The sequence below is a fragment of the Staurois parvus genome, unplaced genomic scaffold (assembly GCF_062004578.1).
Source record: "Staurois parvus isolate SC_StPar_1 unplaced genomic scaffold, SC_StPar_1.0 ptg000018l, whole genome shotgun sequence".
Taxonomy (NCBI): Eukaryota; Metazoa; Chordata; class Amphibia; order Anura; family Ranidae; genus Staurois; species Staurois parvus.
In genome coordinates, this window is record NW_028317814.1 from 17,135,284 (window position 1) to 17,157,958 (window position 22,675).

General features: G+C 39.0%; 1 protein-coding gene across 1 annotated transcript in view; it reads left to right on the forward strand.

Annotated features, from left to right (window-relative positions):
* Nucleotides 1–22,675, forward strand: part of SCNN1G (sodium channel epithelial 1 subunit gamma) — a 46,282-nt gene that overhangs the window by 6,362 nt on the left and 17,245 nt on the right. Inside the window, exons 3-7 of the mRNA XM_089682770.1 lie at nucleotides 15,283–15,583; nucleotides 17,473–17,666; nucleotides 19,539–19,642; nucleotides 20,507–20,670; nucleotides 22,456–22,554. Of these exons, the coding sequence (XP_089538896.1) occupies nucleotides 15,283–15,583; nucleotides 17,473–17,666; nucleotides 19,539–19,642; nucleotides 20,507–20,670; nucleotides 22,456–22,554 (862 nt within the window). The remainder of the gene's footprint in view (nucleotides 1–15,282; nucleotides 15,584–17,472; nucleotides 17,667–19,538; nucleotides 19,643–20,506; nucleotides 20,671–22,455; nucleotides 22,555–22,675) is intronic.

Below are 22,675 nucleotides of genomic sequence, written 5' to 3' on the forward strand. Positions count from 1 at the left end.
AGAAAATTGGGGCTTTCTGTAGGGGGTTGATGATAACTACCAGTTTCTATGAACATTTTTGTAGAACAAGGCATTCAGAGTGCAAACTGGCAACAAATGATCTGCTTAAGTCTTTTGTATTTCTAGCTTATAGAGGCTAAAGAGCTTAAAGGATGTTAAATCACTTAGTACCAAGAGGATTGAACTCTAGCTTGATCTTACCTTATTTAAACATGTTGATTTTTAATGTGCTTCAGAGAAGGAATTAGTCAATAAGGTGTTATTAATCACAAGCTACTATGGAATTAAAAATCTAATTTATAGGCTTCATTCACAAAGCACTTAGAAGTATGTTTGAAGGAAGAAGCAAAAATGTTTTTCAATGTCAATTTTTATGTGTTTTTGTTTTCTCATTCATGTGTTATTTTTACATGATTTAACATGCCTTTATCACTTTATGTGTGTTTATACTTCAACATCAGTTAAAATCATATGAAATGGTTCAAACAAAAATGTATCTACTTATATTCCGGTACTGCAAAATTATTTGGACGTAGACGTTTTTAGCCAAGGATGTACTAGAGTGTAGCTAGGGTCCTGAAATTAACCCTTGGGACATCTGAATGGAAAATGGCAGGACTTGTATCATAACATAGTGGACAAGGACTGATTTTTGTTTCCATGTTTTCTCTTCTTTATTCTTTCTCTATTCTTTTCATGGTCTTTTGTTTCTTTCATCCTTTCCTGCTACGTTTTATGAGTCTTTGGTGCTTTGCATTTATGCTGTCAGTGGTTTCAGAAGCATGGCACTCAAAAAGGATACCCAAAAGTATTTTTCAACTCTACTGCTTCCACCAGCCTTATATCCAGGCCTAAGACTCATTTTATTCTGAAAGAAATTAATTGGATTTTAACAGTCAAAACTGTAATGTTGTAAACATGATGGCATTGCTAAAATAAAATAAAAATCAGAATTAGATGCACAATTTTTCAAAGCATATTGTGCATAGAATATATAATCTCATTGTTAATCATTATGCAATGCTCTTGTAAACTGAAAAGAAATTTGAATTACGAAATACAGGTATAAATTGAAACTCAGTTCATTCCAAAGAATTCCAAATTCTTTAACTAATTTACGTAACATTATGCTAGGAGGGGAAAATGCAATTACTAAACAGGGTTAGGAGAATAGATGAATAGGACACAAATAATCTCACAACCAAAACTTATTAAAAAGATGTGTATTTTCAATATTTGAGCTACAGTAATTACTGCAAAGGAGGACCGAGGCACCTAGTAAAAGAACAACAAGAAGTGCACCAGGTGCCAGGTTCTAGCTACAACCCTGTCGTTAAGCTTCACATACTGAATAAACAGACACTGTTCAGAATATATCTTTATCTTTATGAGGTACCAACACAAAACATGAGCTTCTTAGCCATGATTGTGGAACAGTAATTTGACAAACACTCTATAGACCTCAGACCTCAAGGCATTAAAACTAAGAACTGTTAACTCTCAACAGCCAATAATCTGACTGAGACTTGTGTCTTCTGTTACAAACAGAAGATTTAGTTCATATAATCACTCAAAGTGCAGTAATGTAACATATGCAGAAAAAGATCTAAATGCTAACAAATTTTCAAATATAAAGCAACCCTGTGAAAATGAAACATTACAGTAAAACATGCCTCTGGTGTCCATGTGCGCCCCAAACACTGCTGGGATTTTTTTCTAGATTATTCAAGCTACTCTGCATGGGCTTTACTATAAATCATAGGACCCTATAACAAAACTTTTGAAGGGACCTCCTTGGCAACCTTTCTTAGTGGCAGGTGTTGTAGTAACCATAATAATATTGGGTATTGTGCCCAAGTTTATTAGTGTCCCTACACACTATTACTTTCTAACTCCAATATAAACTTCTTTAAATTGTGGTTTTATTTGAAGAACTACAAACCTCTGCTGTCTTGTCAGTTTTTAGCTGAGAATATAATCCAGGATTTTTTTTACAGCTTTAGAAAGACTGTGTTAAGTCTTACATTGATAATATTAGGATGCAGATTAAGTTCTGAGGACAATAAATTGACTCCCATATACAGATTTCTACATAGGGAAAGTGAGGGAGAGCTGTGACCAACAAGGTGTCTGATGCCTCCTCCTGTGCCTTCAACCTCAGCTTTTTTTACTTCACAGAGGGTCAGTATAAGCATCAACTACAAAATCTACAACCCTTAATGATAGAGTATTATATCTGCATTATCCTCAGATAAATACAGATTTTCTGTTATTTTTTTCTCAACAGCCTCCCTTTTTTCCTGCCCCCCCCCCCCCACTTATCCTCAAGCCAGTAGCAGCTGTGTGGATTACTGTGGCTATAGTTATGCTATTACTACTGCATGTGTCCAATAGTTAACTTATTTGAATATCCTCTTCAGTGTATGGATTAGTGTGGCATAACACCTAATGAGAAGTTACATGAGAAGTAAACGTAATGAAAGTAAGAAATTAAAATGTAGGTATCAGGGGCGGACTGACAACTCATGGGGCTCCCGGGTAATAGGGGATCATGGGGCCCTTGTGTCCTTGCCCAAACTCAAAAAAGCCTAAGAAAAAGGTACCAGGGGCATCTCATGGGGCCCCCTACTGACCCCGGGCCCTCGGGCAGTGCCCGAGTTTCCAAATGGTCAGTCTGCCCCTGATAGGTATTTGATGAGCAGATAAACCTTTATTTTAGATAAAGATATATAGACACATTAGACTCAGTCAATTTATTTGATTAGTTGTGTGCAGTACAGAAATATTCCTAACCCATTTTAATACTGAAGACTAGGACCTGAATGTTATTAATAAAGGAAGTTAGATTCTAGCAAAAAGTGTAATTTATACCTCAGCCAATGGGCCTCTAAAAAGGATTGTGACCTGCCAGCATAGCTGACAGGGAAGGGTAATGAGGGTATCAAAACAGCCTGAGTGCAGAAAATTGGTGTAGCTCCAGGGGTGTACCACTTGCATAGGAGGGGAAGATTCTTGGGAGTACAAGTGAGAGCAATGGGCACCAGGGTTGTAAGAATATGGCAGGAGGCGAAGAATTCTGGACGTACAGGTGAGAGGTATGGGCACTGAGGTTGTACAAATATAGCAGGAGGTGAAGAATCCTTGGAGAACAAGTGAGAGGAATGGGCACTAGGGTTGTACAAATATGACAGGAGGTGAAGAATCGTGGGAGAGCAGGTGAGAGAAATGGGCACTTGGTTTGTAAGAATATGGCAGGAGGCAAAGAATCCTGGGAGAACAGGTGAGAGAAATGGAAACCTGGGTTGGAAGAATATGGCAGGAGGTGAAGAATCCTGGGAGAACAGGTGAGAGGAATGGGCACTTGGATTGTAATAATATGGCAGGAGACAAAGAATCCTCGGAGAACAGGTGAGAGAAATGGGAACCGGGGTTTGAACAATATGGCAGGAGGTGAAGAATCCTGGGAGAGCAGGCGAGAGCAATGGGCACCAGGGTTGTAAGAATATGGCAGGAGGCGAAGAATCCTGGGAGAGCAGGTGAGAGTAATGGGCACTTGGATTGTAGGAATATGGCAGGAGGCAAAGAATACTAGGAGAACAGGTGAGAGAAATGGGAACCGGGGTTGGAAGAATATGGCAGGAGGTGAAGAATCCTGGGAGAACAGGTGAGAGGAATGGGCACCAGGGTTGTAAGAATATGGCAGGAGGCGAAGAATCCTGGGAGAACAGGTGAGGGGAATGGGCACTTGGATTGTAAGAAGATGGCAGGAGGCGAAGAATCCTGGGAGAACAGGTGAGGGGAATGGGCACTTGGATTGTAAGAATATGGCAGGAGGGGAAGAATCCTGGGAGAACAGGTAAAGGGAATGTGCACTTAGGTTGTAAGAATATGGCAGGAGGCGAAGAATCCTGGGAGAACAGGCGATGGGAATGGGCACCACAGTTGTGGTTTCATGAGTGTTGTGAAGTGACATAATAGGTGGGGAAGCTGGTGATCTTCATATGTTTGATTTGTGTGATGGTTTTAAGGGCACTACCATGCTCCTATAGGATCTTTATCTAACCGACCTTAAGCAGTGAGGGGTTGCTACATTTCTACTTCTTTGAAACTCTGCAGCATTTCAGGAAGCGAGGGAGTGCCATGTAGCAGCAGATGGGCAGTGTTGTTGCTGGCTAGTGTGATATGGCCCTAAAACACAGTAATCGTAGCCCTAGAGCCACATTTACTTTATGCCATAGCTCACTCCTTGCAATGCATATACTATATCACAAACAGATCCCCTTTCTGTAAAATGCTTTAAAATGCATTCCAAATCATTAGATGGGATTGCCATGCATTGTGATACAGGAAAATGTGGACTATGTAGCAAACATATGGCGCCGCTCAAAGCTGGACGAAGCACAATTACCCCGCTGGCAGGGAAGAGCAGTGTCCCAAGTTATACCAGAAACTAAGCAATGTGCAGGAAAAGAGGATGGACGCCGCTCATAACCATAGGATGTTTATGGGGATAGCATTGCAACTTAACATACAGTTGTGAACAACATATTATGCTAATACTAAATTGACTTTTGGCCTAATTCGAAGGAGTTTGAAGTGCTAATTTTTAACTGTAGTAACCAATATTAACCAATCAGCATCCACTCTGTCATAGTCTGACTAGTGCAAGGTAGATTCTGATTGGGTGCAGTGGGTTACTGCACTTAAGAATGACCACTTAGGAATAACAGCTCTATTAAATTAGGCCATTTGTGTATTTTGCTGTAGACTAATGCAGGTCAATGTTGAACAGACCTCTTCTCATAGATTACTTTTTTTTTGTGTTTACGTACATCTCAATACCAAGAGTATATTACAAAATATATTGAAGTACCAAATGTAGAGTACTCAGCAATGACTTAATTGCCTCTGAGAGGCTATGCAAATGTGGTTTTATACATTCAGACAGGATGGAAAGTTTCCTGCAAAGACTACATTAAAGGGCTAATAAACATCAATTACAAACTGGTTGCCCTGAAGGAACAACTAATAACATTTATGTTTCAAGAGCTTTTTTTTTTTTACATGAAATGGAAAATAATTAATTTAAAATTGTAAGTGTGTATAGAGTCTTAATCTCACACAACTTGCTTCTCGTTTGGTAAGAGTGAGACTAGGCAGGCTAATTCCTAGTACACACAATGAGAAAATTGGATGAGAAAAAAACTGCTTTCGCAGCAATTGTCCGATAATCTGATCCTTATCGGTATTATGTTTCAAGGGCTTTTTTGTTTACATGAAATGGAAAATAATTATCATAAAATTGTAATTGTGTATAGAGACTTAATCTTACACAATTTTCTTCTTGTTTCGTAAGAGTGAAACTAGACAGGCTAATGCCTAGAACACACGATGAGAAAATTGGATGAAAAAAATGCTTTTGGAGCAATCATCCTATAATCTGATCGTTGGTATACGGCTTTCGAGACCCGATCACAACAGTTCAATTGAAAATATTCGAAAATGTTTCTAGTTAGATATCAGAATGAACGAGTTAGTATAGTATTTGTAGGAAAAAAATCAAGTGGCCAAGACCAGAAACAAAAGAATACATTACAATACAATGCAATACATTACATCATTACGTCACTTCCAAAGCTTTATTCTAACAAGAATTTTTGTAACTTTAGTAGCCTTTTTGTTTTTTGATGAGATTAGAATGCAAAAAAAATGGAGTATCATTCGTACAATATTCTGATCATGTGTATGAGGCTTTAGTCAAACCTTCTTTGGCCTAAAATGGATGAAAATGCCAGACAAAAGGCAGCACTTTGCTTACAGGACAACTAAATTCTTCTGTATGACAAATTTAAAATCCAGCTACTATATTATTATTAATATTATACAGTATTTATATAGCGCCACTAGTTTGCTCAGCGCTGTACATTATAATGGGAGACAGTACACGAGACAGTACAGTAACAATACAATACAATACACGAGGGGTTCGAAGGCCCTGCTCCTTGGAGCTTACAATCTAGGAGGGAGGGGAGAGTGGTACAGGAGGAAATAGCTGTGGGGGATAGAGTGGTGGGAAGAGCGGAGGAGATCAGCAGTTAGGTGAGGGCTGGGTAGGCTTCTCTGAAGAGATGGGTTTTCAGGGTGCGCCTAAAGGTGAGAAGGGTAGTTGACAGTCTGATGGATTGGGGTAGTGAGTTCCAGAGGATGGGGGAAGCCCTGGAGAAGTCCTGGAGACGGGTATGGGAGGAGGAGACCAGGAAATTGGAGAGTAGGAGGTCTTGTGAGGAGCGGAGAGTGCTTTTTGGGTGGTAGATGGATATCAGGTCGATGATGTAGTTTGGGGCAGTGTTAACACATAAAGTAAACAATAAACTTTCATGAGGTTCCCTGACTGTGCCAAATTTTCCTTTCTTTGTGTCTCACATGCTCCCCAACCAGACACTGCAGCTCATAGTCGAAGGGTTTCAGCAACAGGGGCAGTGAATCAGAAAGTCATGTGAGGGACTAGGTGTGGCCAAGTGCTGATTGACAATCTAGAGACTTGTGAACCAGAAGTGACAATGATGATAGCCACAGCGCTTCAAACTTTTTTTATAGTGTAAACAGGCACAGCCTACATGAGAATGGCAACTCTGCTCTGAATTTAAGAGATATGCACACCCTAGGCTAATGAGTTCTAAACTGTGGACTGACATGTAGAGACATTACTGACATGCATACAGAGTTCTTGATAGGTTGCGTGCTTATCCATGCCCATAAACCATACGCGTAGTCTAATGACTTTGACTGCCATTGTCACATCATGACCTCAGTGTATACTGACAGCCATTTACTCATTTCCACTATTCTTCAGCTGGAGGATGAGTTTAATGGAGTACAGTGTTTTTCAGGCTGTAGCTGAAGAATAACATTGGGGGGGGGGGGGGGGGGATTTACTAAAACTGGAGAGTGTAAAATCAGGTGCAGCTCTGCATAGAAACCAATCAGCTTCCAGGTTTTATTGTCAAAGCTTAAATAAACAAGCTGAAGATAGAAGCTGATTGGCTACCATGCACAGCTGCACCTGATTCTGAGTGCTTCAGTTTTATTAAATCTCCCCCAATGTGTCTTATGCAGTAATCACTATACCTGTACAATGAATAAAAGACTATGATTAGGCAAGACCAGGGGCGGACTGACCATTGGGGAACTCGGGCACTGCCCGAGGGCCAGGGGTCAGTAGGGGGCCCCATGAGATGTCCCTGGTACCTTCCATAGGCTTTTATGGGTGTGGTTTGAGTGTGGGCCAGGACACAGGGGCCCCATAATCCCCTATTGGCCGGGGGCCCCATGAGTTGTCAGTCTGCCCCTGGGCAAGACAGAAGTATATTCTGCCATTGTTTCCGAAAACAAAAGTCCAAATAAAGGAATCAGGGAGGATGTGGAAGTGGAGACTTATATAACTTAGGTAATGTCTCATACCAAATGAATACTCGCATTTTAAATTGTATATGCTGAATGAGTTAAAACATTCAGATGAATCATTTTCTAGTCAAACGTGAAACAAGGACACCTGTTTGCTGAGCATGCTACACAAACAAAAAAATACCTTCTTTAGTAATGCAAAGAGTTATAAAAGTTTTTTATTCAGTAAAGGGGTACTCAAAACAAGTCCTCATTTTTTGGTCCTAAAGGGCTAGGTCACCGTCTTTCAGCCTTAAGGGGGCTAGATTGTGGCTAGTGGGAGTAAACAATGCCATGGTTGTGGTGGTCAGTGGGCCTAATAAATTACCTAGAACCTATCGTTATTAGAAGAAGGAATACTGCCCCATTGTTGGTGTAAGTGGAAGGAATTGTGTCCCATTGTATGAGAGGGTGCTCTTAATCTGGCTATACATAAATCAAAATTCAAATTTTGATTCATGTATGGGCAGGCTGGTTGTACACAAGTCAATCTGTTGATTGACTTGCGTACAGCCAGCCTACTGGAATTTTTGGCTGATGAGTTTGTTCTGACAGTGAAGAAATCTCGCCACTGTCAGAATACAATAGAGCCGTGCTAGGGATTCCCCATCTACATTAAGTGTGTGTACGAGAGAATCGAGTCATTTTCTTTCGTTGAACGAAAGAAAATGACTTGTGTATGACCAGTTTGAGTCAGTTAAAGGCAAGAAAAGGGCCAAGTCCAGTCCACGGGCTGTAGTTTGGGGACAGCTGATCTTTAATGTGAATTTTAATGTTTTGCAAACGCATTAAAAGCCTGATCTGTGTATTATTTGCCATAGTCTGTGAGACTGGCAAAGAAAACTGAATAATAAATGAAGCATACTAAGATATTGTCAGCACCTGTGGTAGTGAGCACTTGTAGATAGTCAACTTGGGGTTCCCCATGGAGCAGAGTCTAAGCCCCAGCCTGCTTCTTCACCAGAACCCCTGATGGTAGGGATGGACTTGCAGCAAGCTGGGACCAGGTTGCGGCCCCCGGGTACGCCCAGCTGAGGATATGGAGACCTCTCACGGGAGCAGAGTACAATGGGAGGAGACAAACGGAAATCTGATAGACTAGCTGAGGTCAGGATGGGCGGAAAACAAGGACAGTCAGAGAACAAAGCCGGGGTTGGTACACGAGTAGTCAAATGCAGGATACAGGAGATAGCAACACACAGGAGCTCAGACAACTAGGAAGTTGCTCAGGCAAAGTGGCCTAGACTGAGCATGTCTTATATAGGCAGGCAAACAAGGAGGCGGGCCAGGAGGTGATGGAAGTGAAGGAAATAAAACCCAGAGAACACCCATAGGTGAGCACAGACAAACACATGTGAAAGGGATCAGGAACAGCACTGCAGCAAGGAGGTAAGAATACACACAAAAGAAACTGCAGGCTAACTTGTGACAGATACAGTTGCAAGAAAAAGTATGTGAACCCCTTGGGATTACATGGAGTTTTGCATGAATTGGGCATAAAATGTGCTCTGAAAGTCATCTAAGTCACAACAATAGAAGAACACAGTCTGCTGAACATAATACTACACAAACATTAGATGTTGCCATGGTTTAATTGCACATAACATGTAAACATTCACAGTGCAGGGAGGAAAGAGTATGTGAGGCCCTAGCTTAATGACTTTTCCGAGAGCTAATTGGAGTCAGGAGTGAGCCAACCTTGACTCCAATCAGTGTGATGATATTGGATGTGTTGCTGACAGCTGTCCTGCCCTTAAAAAACACACACCTGTTTTGGGTTTACTGGTTTCAAGAAGCACTGTCTGATGTGAACCATGCCTCGCAGAAAAGAGCTCTCAGAAGACCTACGATCAAGAATTGTTGACTTGCATGAAGCTGGAAAGGGTTACAAAAGTATCTCCAAAAGCCTTGATGTTCATGTGTCCACGGTAAGACTGACTGTCTCCAAATGGAGAAAGTTTAGCACTGTTGCTACTCTCCCTAGGCGGGGTCATCCTGTAAAAATGACTGCAAGAGCACAGCGCAGAATGCTGCATGAGGTAAGGAAGAATCCCAGAGTGTCAGCTAAAGACCTACAGAAATCTCTGGCACATGCTAACATTTTTGTTGACACATCTACAATAAGGAAAACATTAAACAAGAATGGAGTACATGGGAGGACACCACGAAGGAAGCCATTGCTGTCCAAAAAGAATATTGCAGCACGTTTGAAGTTTGCAAAAGAGCACCTGGATGTTCCACAGCACTACTGGCAATATATACTGTGGACAGATGAAACCAAGTTGTTTGGGAAGAACACACAACACTATGTGTGGAGAAAAAAAGGCACAGCACACCAACATCAAAACCTCATCCCCACTGTAAAACATGGCGGAGGGAGCATCATGGTTTGGGGCTGCTTTGCTGCCTCAGGGCCTGGACGGATTGTTGTCATTGATGGGAAAATGAATTCCAGAGTTTATCAAGACATTTTGCAGGAAAACGTACGACCATCTGTCCGCCAACTGAAGCTCCGCAGAGGATGGGTGATGCAACAGGACAATGACCCAAAGCATACAAGTAATTCAACAAAACAATGGCTGCAACAGCACAGAATACGCCTTCTGGAGTGGCCCAGTCAGAGTCCTGACCTCAAACCGATTGAAATGCTGTAGCATGACCTTGAGAGAGCGATTCACACCAGACATCCCAAGAATATTGCTACACTGAAACAGTTTTGTGAAGAGGAGTGGTCCAAAATGACTCCAGATCGTTGTGCAGGTCTGATCTGCAACTACGGGAAACGTTTGGTTGAGGTTATTGCTGCCAAAGGAGGGTCAACCAGTTATTAAGTCCAAAGGTTCACATACTTTTTCCTCCCTGCACTGTGAATGTTTACATGTTATGTGCAATTAAACCATGGCAACATCTAATGTTTGTGTAGTATTATGTTCAGCAGACTGTGTTCTTCTATTGTTGTGACTTAGATGACGTTCAGAGCACATTTTATGCCCAATTCATGCAAAACTCCACGTAATCCCAAGGGGTTCACATACTTTTTCTTGCAACTGTATATTGATCTCTTCAGCATAAAGCATGTTAGTTGGTACTGAAAATTAGTTCCAGAAGAATTGTTGTTTCCATTATAATTAATGGGTGTCCTGTGCTCTGTCTGGAAGGAGTTGGACATAGCTTTATGTTTTATGGCTGACTATGTTTCTTAGGATTCTCCCATATCTCTTGAATGAAATTGATCCGCACAACTGTCACTGCTCTAAAATCTTCATTTTTATTCAATCAACCACTGTAAAAACATTACAGGTACAAAAGATTGACGCGTTTCGACTTAACAAGCTTTAGTCATAACCCATATCTGTCACTTTATAGGTCTTGCAGCTTTATAGATGGTAGGGTGATTAAAGCACATCTGCAAATGACAACAAGTTAAGCAGACTATGCTCATACAATGGTGCTTTTATGAAGACACCCTAAAAATATTCCAATACCATCTGAAAGCAGACAATTTTCATGTACTGGCATCTGGAACCAAACTTTTTCACATGTCAACGATAACACCAACAAAGGGGTTGGTGAGGGTCTTTGAACCCTGAAAAATGTTTTGGCTTTTTTACTGTATGTGACGCCTATTAAAAATCACTTCTGGACTCGTCACTATGGGGGTGATTTACTAAAACTGGAGACTGCAAAATCTGGTGCAGCTGTGCATTGTAACTAATCGGCTTCTAACATTTGCCTGTGCCAAAAAAACCTGGAACCTGATTGGTTTCTATGCAGAGCTGCACCAGTTTTGCACTCTCCAGTTTTAGTAAATTGTACCCTAAGATTATATCGTTTTGAAAAGATGGGCCATATGGGATTTTCCTTCAGAATAGGTATACACTTGAGTGGGGTTCACTTGGATTGAAATGATCTAAATTGAGGTGATGGGGGGGGGGTGATTTGTGTAGGCAATAGTGGTGAAATTCAATTGTTTTGTAGTTTGGATAGAGTGAGTGAAGGGTTCAGATCTCTGTAAGGTGGTTCTTTCTGTCTGTGTCCTGGATATGTCACCTTGATAATAGGGTACTTTGTGTTTTTGAAATATTGTCTGTTGAGTGTGACCAGATAAGTAAATAGTTGCTTATGGAATGACAGCCTTTTTTATTATCACTTACATTTGAAGATTTACTTTTTTCTGGCACAAGCTGAACATCCTGTGTGGAATACCTTCTCCATATATTCTCCTGTAGATTCCAGTAGGGAGCCAGTGCCACATAACCCATTGTGGATTCTTCAAAGAATTATATAGAGAAGAATCAATGGGTTCATCTAACAGCATGCCTTTGCGGTCATGACAATACTTGTGTGCAATTTTGACCCACTCAGTTAATCATATAATAGATACCAACATCCTCAATATAAGGGTTTAGAAAGGTTTAGAACTGAATGGGACTTTCTTGGTACCAATGTCTACTAAAATCTAACCCAATCTCAAAATTGCATAACTTTTAATAGTACAGTATAAATTTCCAAGAAGAGTGTGGAAACCTGTTTATCAGGAACACAAACAAAACTCCTGATGGAAAATTAAATTACTTTACTTTGTTAAATATATGCTTGCCAGTATTCACCATAAAAATGATTCAAGTGCTACCACCGATATGTAGATGCTGTTGCATTGTGCTTACTAGTGACAAAAAGCATGTCAGTGTCTGGAGTGCCAAACATGAAGCCTTTGTGACTGAAGAGAAATTGTACCCTTTTCCCAAAGGGAAGAAAATAATAATTTTATAAGCAGAAGTGCTGAGGTTTGTCTATTTCAGAAAGTGGTGTTAGGGGCATTGATGTGATGACTGGCACATTGATGGGCCCATATATATTTCTCTATGTAGTCCTGAAATTGTGATAAAAGTTTAAAAATGTCCTTTGTATAGCCAACAATAGTCCTTTTTGCATCCCAGGGCAGTTGATGGGGATCTGCAAGGAGGGGCCAGAATCACTGGTTCTCTTTTTTAAGTAGGAACAGACACCTTTTTATATTTCAATGTTTTTTATTAATTTTAAACAGTATAAAACAGAGGCAACAAAACACGCATGCAGGGGCTATCAATTGCACAGATAAAAAAATGCAAAATAGAAAAAACAGTGCTCTAACGCCAACAGGGCAAAAGGTATGCCCATGCAGGGGCTATCAATGGCACATAAGTTACAATAACATTAATGTAACTCCGACTGTAACAACTAAAGGCAGCTATCCACTGTCACACCAAAAACAAACAGAGTAAGAGAGAAAGGAAAAAAAAAAAACAGAGCAGGGGTCCAAGAGAGCCAATACCGAACGCCATTACATCCCCAGACTAGCCGGGGGGAGCATGGGAAAGGCATATTGCAACCACGACTCCCATATTTTCAAAAATTTATGTTGGATTCGGAACAGGCCCCTTTTTAAAAGGAACTTAGCCTTTAATACATTTACTGTAAATTCCTGTGCCTATGTTGTCCCTAGCAATCAATTCAAGCAGAGCTGATACCCATAGTTCTTGCCATTATGTACAAATATTCATGCTCTCCATCAGTGATTACAGGTTTATGCTTACCCACATCACCCTTTTGCCACTACTGCCATCTTCTCCAGTTCTTTGTCTGGGTCTGGAGACTTCTGTTGGCTGACCATAGATGACATAACTCTATTGCATGGGAATTACTTTGCCCAGCACCATCTTTCTACTGGCATTTTACAGCTGTTAGGAGTCTACACTAAAATGAATATGCATTGCAGTCAGTGTACATTTAAAAAAAAACAAACTATAGCAGGCAGGGGAAGATTTTTTAATTGCAGAAGAGAAATACAGATAGACTTTCTGGTGTAAAACTCTTCTTTCAAAAATTTATTTAGTTCTGATTTAACTGCCATTTCTGCAATTCAACAATTCAAACAATACAAATATTCTGATTTGCTGCTTTTTTCTATACTGTTCATCATAAATCAGTTCTTTTCATTTAGTAAAATAAAAAGCTCAATCCACAAAGTTTACACACCAGAATAAACAGACTTATTTTCAAAAAAAAGTGATGGCTGTTGTTAGGTTGAGATTTGAAAATTGCAGTCACATGGGTAAAATAAATATAGTCATTCTTGTGTTGAAGGTTTGTGAATGGAGTCCTTATTTCAGCCAAGTGTGCTCACTCCCACACTCATAGACACGCACTCACGTAATACATACCAGGATACAACCAAGCACTAATACAGGAATGCATTGTACCTGTTTTCTCGCTCTTATGGACAAAGAACAAATAACCACTGCACTTTGTTCCAGTGTTAATTTCTATGTCCTGAAGGCACATAATAAACACCAAGACAGTGTGACTGCTCTGTAGAGCCTGAGGATACATTACAGGTGAAGGAATGCATTGTTTCCCTGTAATTCTCTGCAGGGCATACTATACAGAATTGGTATTTTGTAATATCTGCAGGGATGAATTTACCACAACGTATTTCATATAATTCTATTTATACATTGTTGTTATATTCGAAGCCAGGTTAGGACCAGTAAACCAGAAAAAGTTCTGCGCAAAAGAGAGGATCCTAGCAGAGTGGTATTGCTTTGGGCACTAGTGTTTTTGTGTGTACAGGCCCCAGTGATGGTAATCCTGTTTATCTGTACTTCTTCATATTTTCATATGCTCCTCAGACTGGAAGGCTCCAAGGTTTGAATCTAGTTGCACAACTAAATGAGATCTGAGTTTACATACTCCCTTTGTGCAGGAATACAATACAGATGTTTCCATTGGCAGAACTTGTTTTCTGTAGAGGCCATGGCCTAGGTACTTAACACACCATGATACTGAGGGGTAGATTTACTAAAACTGGTTCACTCAGAATCTAGTGCAGCTTTGCATGGTAGCCAATCAGCTTCTAACCTCAGCTTGTTCAGTTAAGCTTTGACAATAAAACCTGGAAGCTGATTGGTTTCTATGCAGAAATGCATCTAATTTTGTACTCCCCAGCATTAGTAAATAAACTCCCAAGTGTCATTAGTACATTTCTATGTATAATAAAAGGTTCTAGATCAGCCTTTCTCAATTTTTTTTACCCTAGAGAAAGCCCTAAAATAAAATTCTGGTCCCCTGAAGAACCAATTCATTGTGGGTCAATAGGGAAAATGCCCATTACATTGGTGGTCAGTAGGAAGACTGCAACCCTTACAGTGGTGGCCAGAATGCCACCCTTACAGATAGCTAAAAGAGATAATTAGTGTCATACTGCTGGCTTTGTCAAGTGGCATTAGTCCTGTAACTATGCTGGCACTATCAAATGGGAGATAAATCATTGGAGGAGAGCAGGCTGAGCTTCCAGCACAGCTAGAGAATTGACCATGCTGTTCTTCAATGCCTGGTGTGGTCAATTTTTAATGGGAAAGCAGAGGGACTGGCAGGAACACCAACAATTTCACACAAAGGAAGCAATACAAAGAGACCAGGATTATCTTTCATACAAGTACATGGGACAGCAGACACATATCAGGAATATGAAATGTTGAGTTTACATATTCTTTAACGCTGTTGTACTAACACTATCCTGTGCTCTCTCTTTGCATTATCTTATACAATTAGTTCCACTACCTTTAGATATACACAGATCTGGTAAGGATGCAGTTTTCTGCCCTGACACTAGTAAAGAGAGTTACATTTTAAAATTTTGTCCTATAAATATATACAGTATATATATATATATATTTATGTAAATTCCAAAGATTTGGAGTATTTTTGAGGCACACCCCACTGCATGCACTATATAATATTAACTGCTCCAGATAGTCTAGTTATCTTACTTTTTCTTTATCTAATTGTGATTTGCAGGTACAGTGCAATTAAGGAATATCTGACTGGATTGGATTTAGAGACCAACCAAGCACTGAGGGACATTTATGGCTTCAACAATCCTCTTACTCGCAGACGCAGAGACTTGCAACTACAAGAGACTATTCCAGAAGAGAAGTTAAATTATTTAAAAGATATCAAGTTATTTACCATTAGGGGCATAAATGGAGATGAGATCATTGCTGATGATATCCGTACAGGTAGACGTTCCAGAATGAACGCAAGAGTGGTCCATCAGAACAGAGAGAGAACAGTTGGAAATATTGTGGGTTATAAGTTGGTGAGTCACCTGAACATTCCACTACATTCTAATAATATGGGGGGCCTCCAATTCTATTATGCTACACCATACTGCCACTATCAGCAACACTTTCTTTGTTCATTCCCTCCAAAATAAATAGATTATAATGTGCTTAAGTGGAATCCGTCCTTCATGCTACCCTCAATAGGTCATACCACATTAACTTGAAAGAACAGACCCAACAGTCACCACTCATGGTGCCTGTTAGAAAGCAGTAAAGTGGCATCAATTTAAAGGAAAATGTTCATACATTTATTAAATCCTTTTGGTTAATTCTGCATATACAATAAAGAAAATAAACAATAAAGAATAAACAATAAACCTTTAGAACAATTTGGTCTCCCATCTTTAATGCTAGACAGTCCCACCCTACAAGTATATATTTCACAATAAAATGTGAAATTTATTATAGTAGGGACAGTAAAAATACAATCATCAATCCATAGGAAGTCACCAAATTATCTCACAAGTAATGATTCATCGAACTCGCTTAACATTGTTGTTTGAATGGAATTTGTCAAATTCCCAACATTTGCTCAAATATTTTAGGAATCCCTCTACTTTTGAAAAATAATTTCTACAGGACAAGGTATCTTTAAATTGGGTTTATCTATTACAAAAGCATTAAGGACTGTATTTCTAGTTCAACATTAAAGATTTACGGGCATAGTATGTAGCACAATAGATACTTCTTAAAACAGGTATCTGAAGGTCTCACTTCGATCACAAGTTCCAAAATAAGGGGTTGCTCCTCATAGGTGATAGTTTAAATCAGTGGTTCCTAAACATTTTCCAATTACAGATCCCCAATAGATTGGCCAGTATGTCCCCATAAACCCTTTTGCCAGATCATCTTAATTACCAGTTCTATTGGGTACAAATATGATTTAAAAAGATTTTACATTCACATGGATAACTAGAAATAGAACAACTGAATATAAAACCTATGGATTTTTTTCATATTTACTTATGTAAAATAAGCAAGTTACAAATACACAAGATTACTACAACTCAGGAAGCCTTTTCTACTGTTTTTTACAATCAAAACATGGCATCAAGACACAATTTTTGATCACGTTGCTTCCATGTAATCTGATGCATCAAGTTGACTTTTCCGCTTTGATTTAAGGCTGAATAATGCACATAATCCTGTTTCATTTTAAAATAATATTGATAAATCTAGTATACCGAGGTTACATACAGTTCATACAGTGTGCCCACCAAGAACACATGTTAGTGCAGTAAGTAGTTGGTTTGAGCCAGCTTGGGCAAACTGAACTATTTCAAGGGAAGTTAAAGGTAGATATAAACTTTAGGGTAAGGCTGGTGTTCAGCATTAAATATAATTTACCCAACATTCTCAGATTATGTACATTGGACAACATACTTTATGGAAACTAAACATATTAGTGATAAATGTTGTAATTATGAACAAGAATTTACAAACTTTATATAAATATATATAAACCATTTCAGTACATTGGGCCTAACAATAGTACCATTTTGGGTATATAGTAAACATAATATAATTTTTAATCTGAATCACTCTGAATATAGCTTATCTTGGTTTCCAATTAAATTCACCAGAAAATCAACACATTTTCAATACTGGGTTCCTTACCCTCTTATCGGCAATCCAAATCCAGTTATTCACTATATTAACCATATCAGTACTACCTATTGTACAGGTAGAATGACACAGAATGTACACAGCTCATATTTAGCTTGGCAGTTAAAAGTGTACCTCCTTTACATTTAGCCATGTGGGTTTCTGGCATTGGATTGATTGGGTTTATGTTATTTGACTGGTGAGCTTTATAAACACATCCATTAATTCAGAATTGTTTCCTTTTTTCTTCACACTCTAGTGTGACCCAAACAACAGCTCAGATTGCACAGTGTTCACCTTCAGCTCAGCTATCAGTGCCATCCAGGAATGGTACAGATTACATTATACAAACATCTTGGCCAAGATTCCGACAGAAAAGAAGATTGAAATGGGTTACTCCGCTGAGGACCTGTTTGTCAGTTGTTTCTTTGATGGTGCATCATGTGATGCAAGGTGAGCTGAACTTACTAACAAATACCACAGTCATTTACTTCAGTTATTTGGAACAGCATATGTCTCTAAAGGATGTAAACCCAGAGTCTTGGATATAACTATATGATGAGAGGGATTATCTTTTTATATAAACTATGAAGGATTGAAGATATTCTGAAAGGGTGATATTAATCTATGCCTCCTGTGCCAATAAAGACCTTTTCCGTAAAGTGTATGCAAAACTTTTTTAAACACTGTCCCATCTCTGCCCCATCAGAGAGATCTCTTATCACTTTATGTCCTGCATACACAATAGGAAATTAGATGAACTCTTCATTATGTTAGGGGAAAACCCCTAATAAACAGATGTTACTGGAAAAGGTGCCCCTATTGGAAAACATTACTTTATATCCTGATAACAATGGTTACCAGCATGGATGAGCTGGGTTCAATCTGAACTAAATCCAAACTTAGTTCTGCAGAACCTATAGAAAGCTGTAACATGACTGCCTCCCTCCTTGGCCATTAGTGGCCTTATTATGTAAATGATCACATGAGCATCAGCTCCCCTTTGCGTATATGCAGATATGGATGGATGGAGAGTGCCCTGACCACAGCTGACTGTGCCAACGGGGATGCAATCATCTGACCACTTCCTATAGGTTCTGACAAACTAGATTCAGGCCAAGTTTGGACCAAACCCAGCTCATCCCAAATCACCAGGACAAACAGAGAAGGTGACTCTTCCCAGATAACAAAGACAGCAATAAGAACCTACCATGGAAAAAACACAGTTCTCCCAACTAAACTTACAAGATGACTAGTTACTAAATTCCCATATCAGTAGAAATACAAAAATGTTAAGGGTACGCGGACCCTCTTTTTCAAGGTGGCAGACCTGGATATCTTTCTCCTTGAAAAAGATAATATGTGTACCCTCAAACGCAGGTGTTTCTACTGTTATAGAACTTCAGCAAACAGTCTTCTTTGAAGTTCAGTTGGAGATCTGTTTTTTCCCTATGTCTGGATCTGCACGGTGGCACTGTTTAGCCAAGCACACCCATTTAGAGGAGTTATGAGGTGTGCTGTGCTCTATTATCAGAAATATGATCTAACATGAATTTTAACATTTCTAAACAAAAAAAGCTAGAACTCACAGTATAGCAATTACTAAGTAAGTGTTTAGACATGTGTGGCAAGATATGAGGCTCCTTTAGACATAATTAACCCCCTGCAGCTAGACAAAAATCAAGAAACTAAAGTTGGTAATTGAGAAAAGACTTCATTTCAAAGCAACCATGCATGAAATTACCCTTTGTTGATGCAGATGAACAGAAATATTTCAAACATCTCTCTGAAACTGATATGTAGATTTGTCTGAACACTGACATCAATCATATCATGACAGTCATAAACTTTATATACAGTATTTTATTTGTTTATATATGTCAGCAAGCAATTTAAAGAGTACATTGTTGAGTCAACCTGGTGTTGTCTAACCAAACAAGCTACCAACCCAATGTTCAGTACTGAAAGTGGAAAGGGCTAATCAATTAAGCTATTCGTTGTAATGTAAAGCAATGGTGTTCCAATAGTGTAACCCCCAAACTTGAGTGCCATGTCCCACCCATTTGTAACAACCATCATGCTTTTTCATTTACTATGCAATACAGAGAATGCAGCAAGTGGAGCGAGATTTCTTCACTTGGCTTCATATTGGCCATGGTGGGGTAAAGAGCTGGAAATTTCATCAAGCTAATTTCTTTTAGAGATATTAGAAGGTCAATGAGTGACTCAACTAAGATGTGTCCAACCATAGTTAAAATTTCAGTATTGAGTTAATGGACCTTTTAATTAAGAAAGCTAATGAAACCAATATTATTTCCAATACAGGGACTTCACTCTGTTTACTCACCCTCTCTACGGCAATTGCTACACCTTTAATGATGCATCAAGAGAGAAGCTGTTTGAATCTTCCATGGGTGGAGCAGAAGCTGGTGAGAATTCAGTCATATACATATTACACATCTGTTCTTACTGCAAGTCAATTTTGTATGTCTAAATCAAAGTTATTGAAGCCATGGCACTCCAGTTAGAATTCAGCAGCTAGCCATAGATGTAAAATTAAAAAATATATGTACCAGCCTGTTTGCAGTTATCTGTAGAATGTACATTCGGCTGCAGATGCATAGCTCAATTTACATTCTGGCACAGTGTCTGTGTGCCGGGATAACTATACTCCTGCGCATGCATGGGAGTGACATCATCCCACGCTGGCCAGTCAAGCCTAAGAGAAGATGCCGGTGGGAGAATTCAGACTGGTGAAGCATAGGTATTTGTAGAATGTACATGAACCTGTGGGTTAATTTAAAGCCCACCAGTCTGGGTAGAAAAGCCTACGTCCTGCCATCATTCTGCAGAATGGGACCCTTGCTCTCTGTGGGGAAGCAGTGATCTCTTTGTAGGGTTCTGAGCCCCCTGCTTAATAAGAGCCAAAGCTCTCCAATCGGTGAGAAGCCTGGTTAATGTAGGTTCTAAAATAAGACCATTGCTAACCACAGAGAACAAGGGTCCTACTCTGTAGCTGCCAGCAGGATACAGGCTTTTCTATTGAGACTGTGACTGATTTAAAAAGAAAATGAACTGGAAGATACTGAATGTCTTTTTTGTTTTGCGCATGGAATATTTTTAGCTTATTTAAACTGAAGACTCAATTGAGCGTTTAAAGATCATAAAGAGGTGTAACCACACTGAAGTTTGTCTTTGGTCAGCCCTTTAATTATCCCTTACTAGCTTTTCATGTGATGTATCTATCATGCCTCTATTTATGGTAATACTATAATTGTTTTATCTTTCTTTAGGGCTGAAGCTTGTTATTTACATTGATGAAGAAGAATATAACCCCTTCCTAGTGACAGCAGCTGGTGCCAAAATATTAGTCCATGACCAAAATGATTATCCATTTATTGAAGAGTCAGGGACTGAACTTGAAACAGCTACTGAGACATCTATAGGCATGCAACTGGTAAGTAAAATTCAGAGTGAACAGAACGCTACTGTTACAGTTTTCATGTTCTGGAATCTCAACCTAACACAGGCTTTCAGTTCATGTGCTCATTGGCTACATGTGGCCAAATTAGGCCTAGTCAGGTTGTGTGTCGGTTCTTGAATTTGCCATAAGGGCTGGAGTAGCAGGGGTAATGTATGGGCCAATATGGCCTTATGTAGATTGCTCAGCCTCTTCACTGTAGTAGAAAAAGTTTCATCAGACTACATACAATGTAATTTCCCGTCCCATAGCAGTCCTGCAGTGGCATGTGGTATCAAGACCTAGCTGACACCACTTGTTGATCAATATTGGCTAGGCAAATATATTTAGGCTGCTGTTTTCTGTCCACTAGGCTTCTTTGGACAAGATTAATCATATCAATTTAAGCATGTGTTGGAAAGTATATTGTAGACTAGAAAGATGTAACCTCGTTTTTAAGGTGAGGGATTATCAATGACATTAACAGAGACTCATTGATTATCACTGGTTCATACTTTATGTAAAGCTTCACACCCCTTAAAGCTAAGCTTTATAAAATAGTAATAGGCAAACAACCTTAAAACCAAAGAAATACATCATAACTAGCTTAATTTAAGAGAAGTAACTTAGAGCAGCCTATCAGAATTCATTTTACTGAAGTCAGACTAATACAACATTGAGTCTCATCAGTTGATGCATTTAAATATTAGCACTTAAAGTATATCTAAACAACATTTTTTTTTCAGTTTTGCATAGAGTATGCATGGATTAAAATCCCTACAAGGTGTATAGGGTCATCTGAGTCGCCCTCTCTATTTGTCTTACGATCAATATCACTGGGAAAGGAATTGAAGGAAAAATCCAAAAATTTCAGTTACCACTGGAACAGGAATAGAGGAGAAATCTTTCAATGGACACTTATTGCAGTGATAACTGTTTGAGAGAAAATTACTCTGAGGAGTTTTTCTCTTAGTTTCATTGTGGAAATCTCCCCAATGGGACATAGATGAAAAAAAAACATTATTAAGAATGAAAAAGAAAGCTTTGGTTTTAGATTGATTATTTTGATTTAAGGTTGATTTACTAAAACTGGAGCGTGCAAAATCTGGTGCAGCTCTACTTTAAAACCAATCAGCTTCCATTTTTTTTTTGCCAAAGCATAATTGAACAAGCTGAAGTTAGAAGCTGACTGGCTACCACACACTGAGGTCTAGCAAAAACAATGATTCAACCCCACAGTATACTTTAAATATAAGATCCCTTTGCCTAGTTAGGTTAATTGTGTATTTAAAAAAAATTGGGTTGCTGTGTTAATATTCTTTTTAGACATATTTGGAATTCTCCCTTAGAATTAAATATAATTAATTAGATTTAAAGACCTGTTAATTGCTAAAGAAGATAATGTTCTACAGATGTTACCATAAAAAGCAGAATTAACCCCTCAAGGTTCCAGACATACCCCCCTGGGGCACCCATGGCACCTTTCCAGATCATGGGCTGTGAACTCTAATGATCACGTGTCCAGCCATAACGTCATTCTTTATATGGTGATTTAGTGATATGTAAAGTACAAATTTCTTTTATGACAAGCTGATACCCAGTTATCCCTCTAATCTCTAAAAGCATGACCAACTATAATTTAATTTAAATAAGGAAACACGTGTCAACAAGTCTTTAAGGTAACTCAACACTGTTGTGGTGATTGATATAAATTTCACTGTATATTAATAAGTAACCAGCAGTAATGGAATATATCCTGATACTATTTGATTCTGATTTCAGACAGAGTCATCAAAGCTAAGTAGCCCCTACAGTGAGTGTACTATTGATGGAAGTGATGTCTCTGTCCCAAATCTCTACAACAAGACGTACACTTATCAGGTATGTGTATGTGGTTAAAATGCTTCTATAGCAGGTTGAAAGTGGAGAGGTGACACTTGAATCTAAAAATCTAAATCAGAAAATAGGATAAATTAGGTGATTAATATTACCAATAATATCA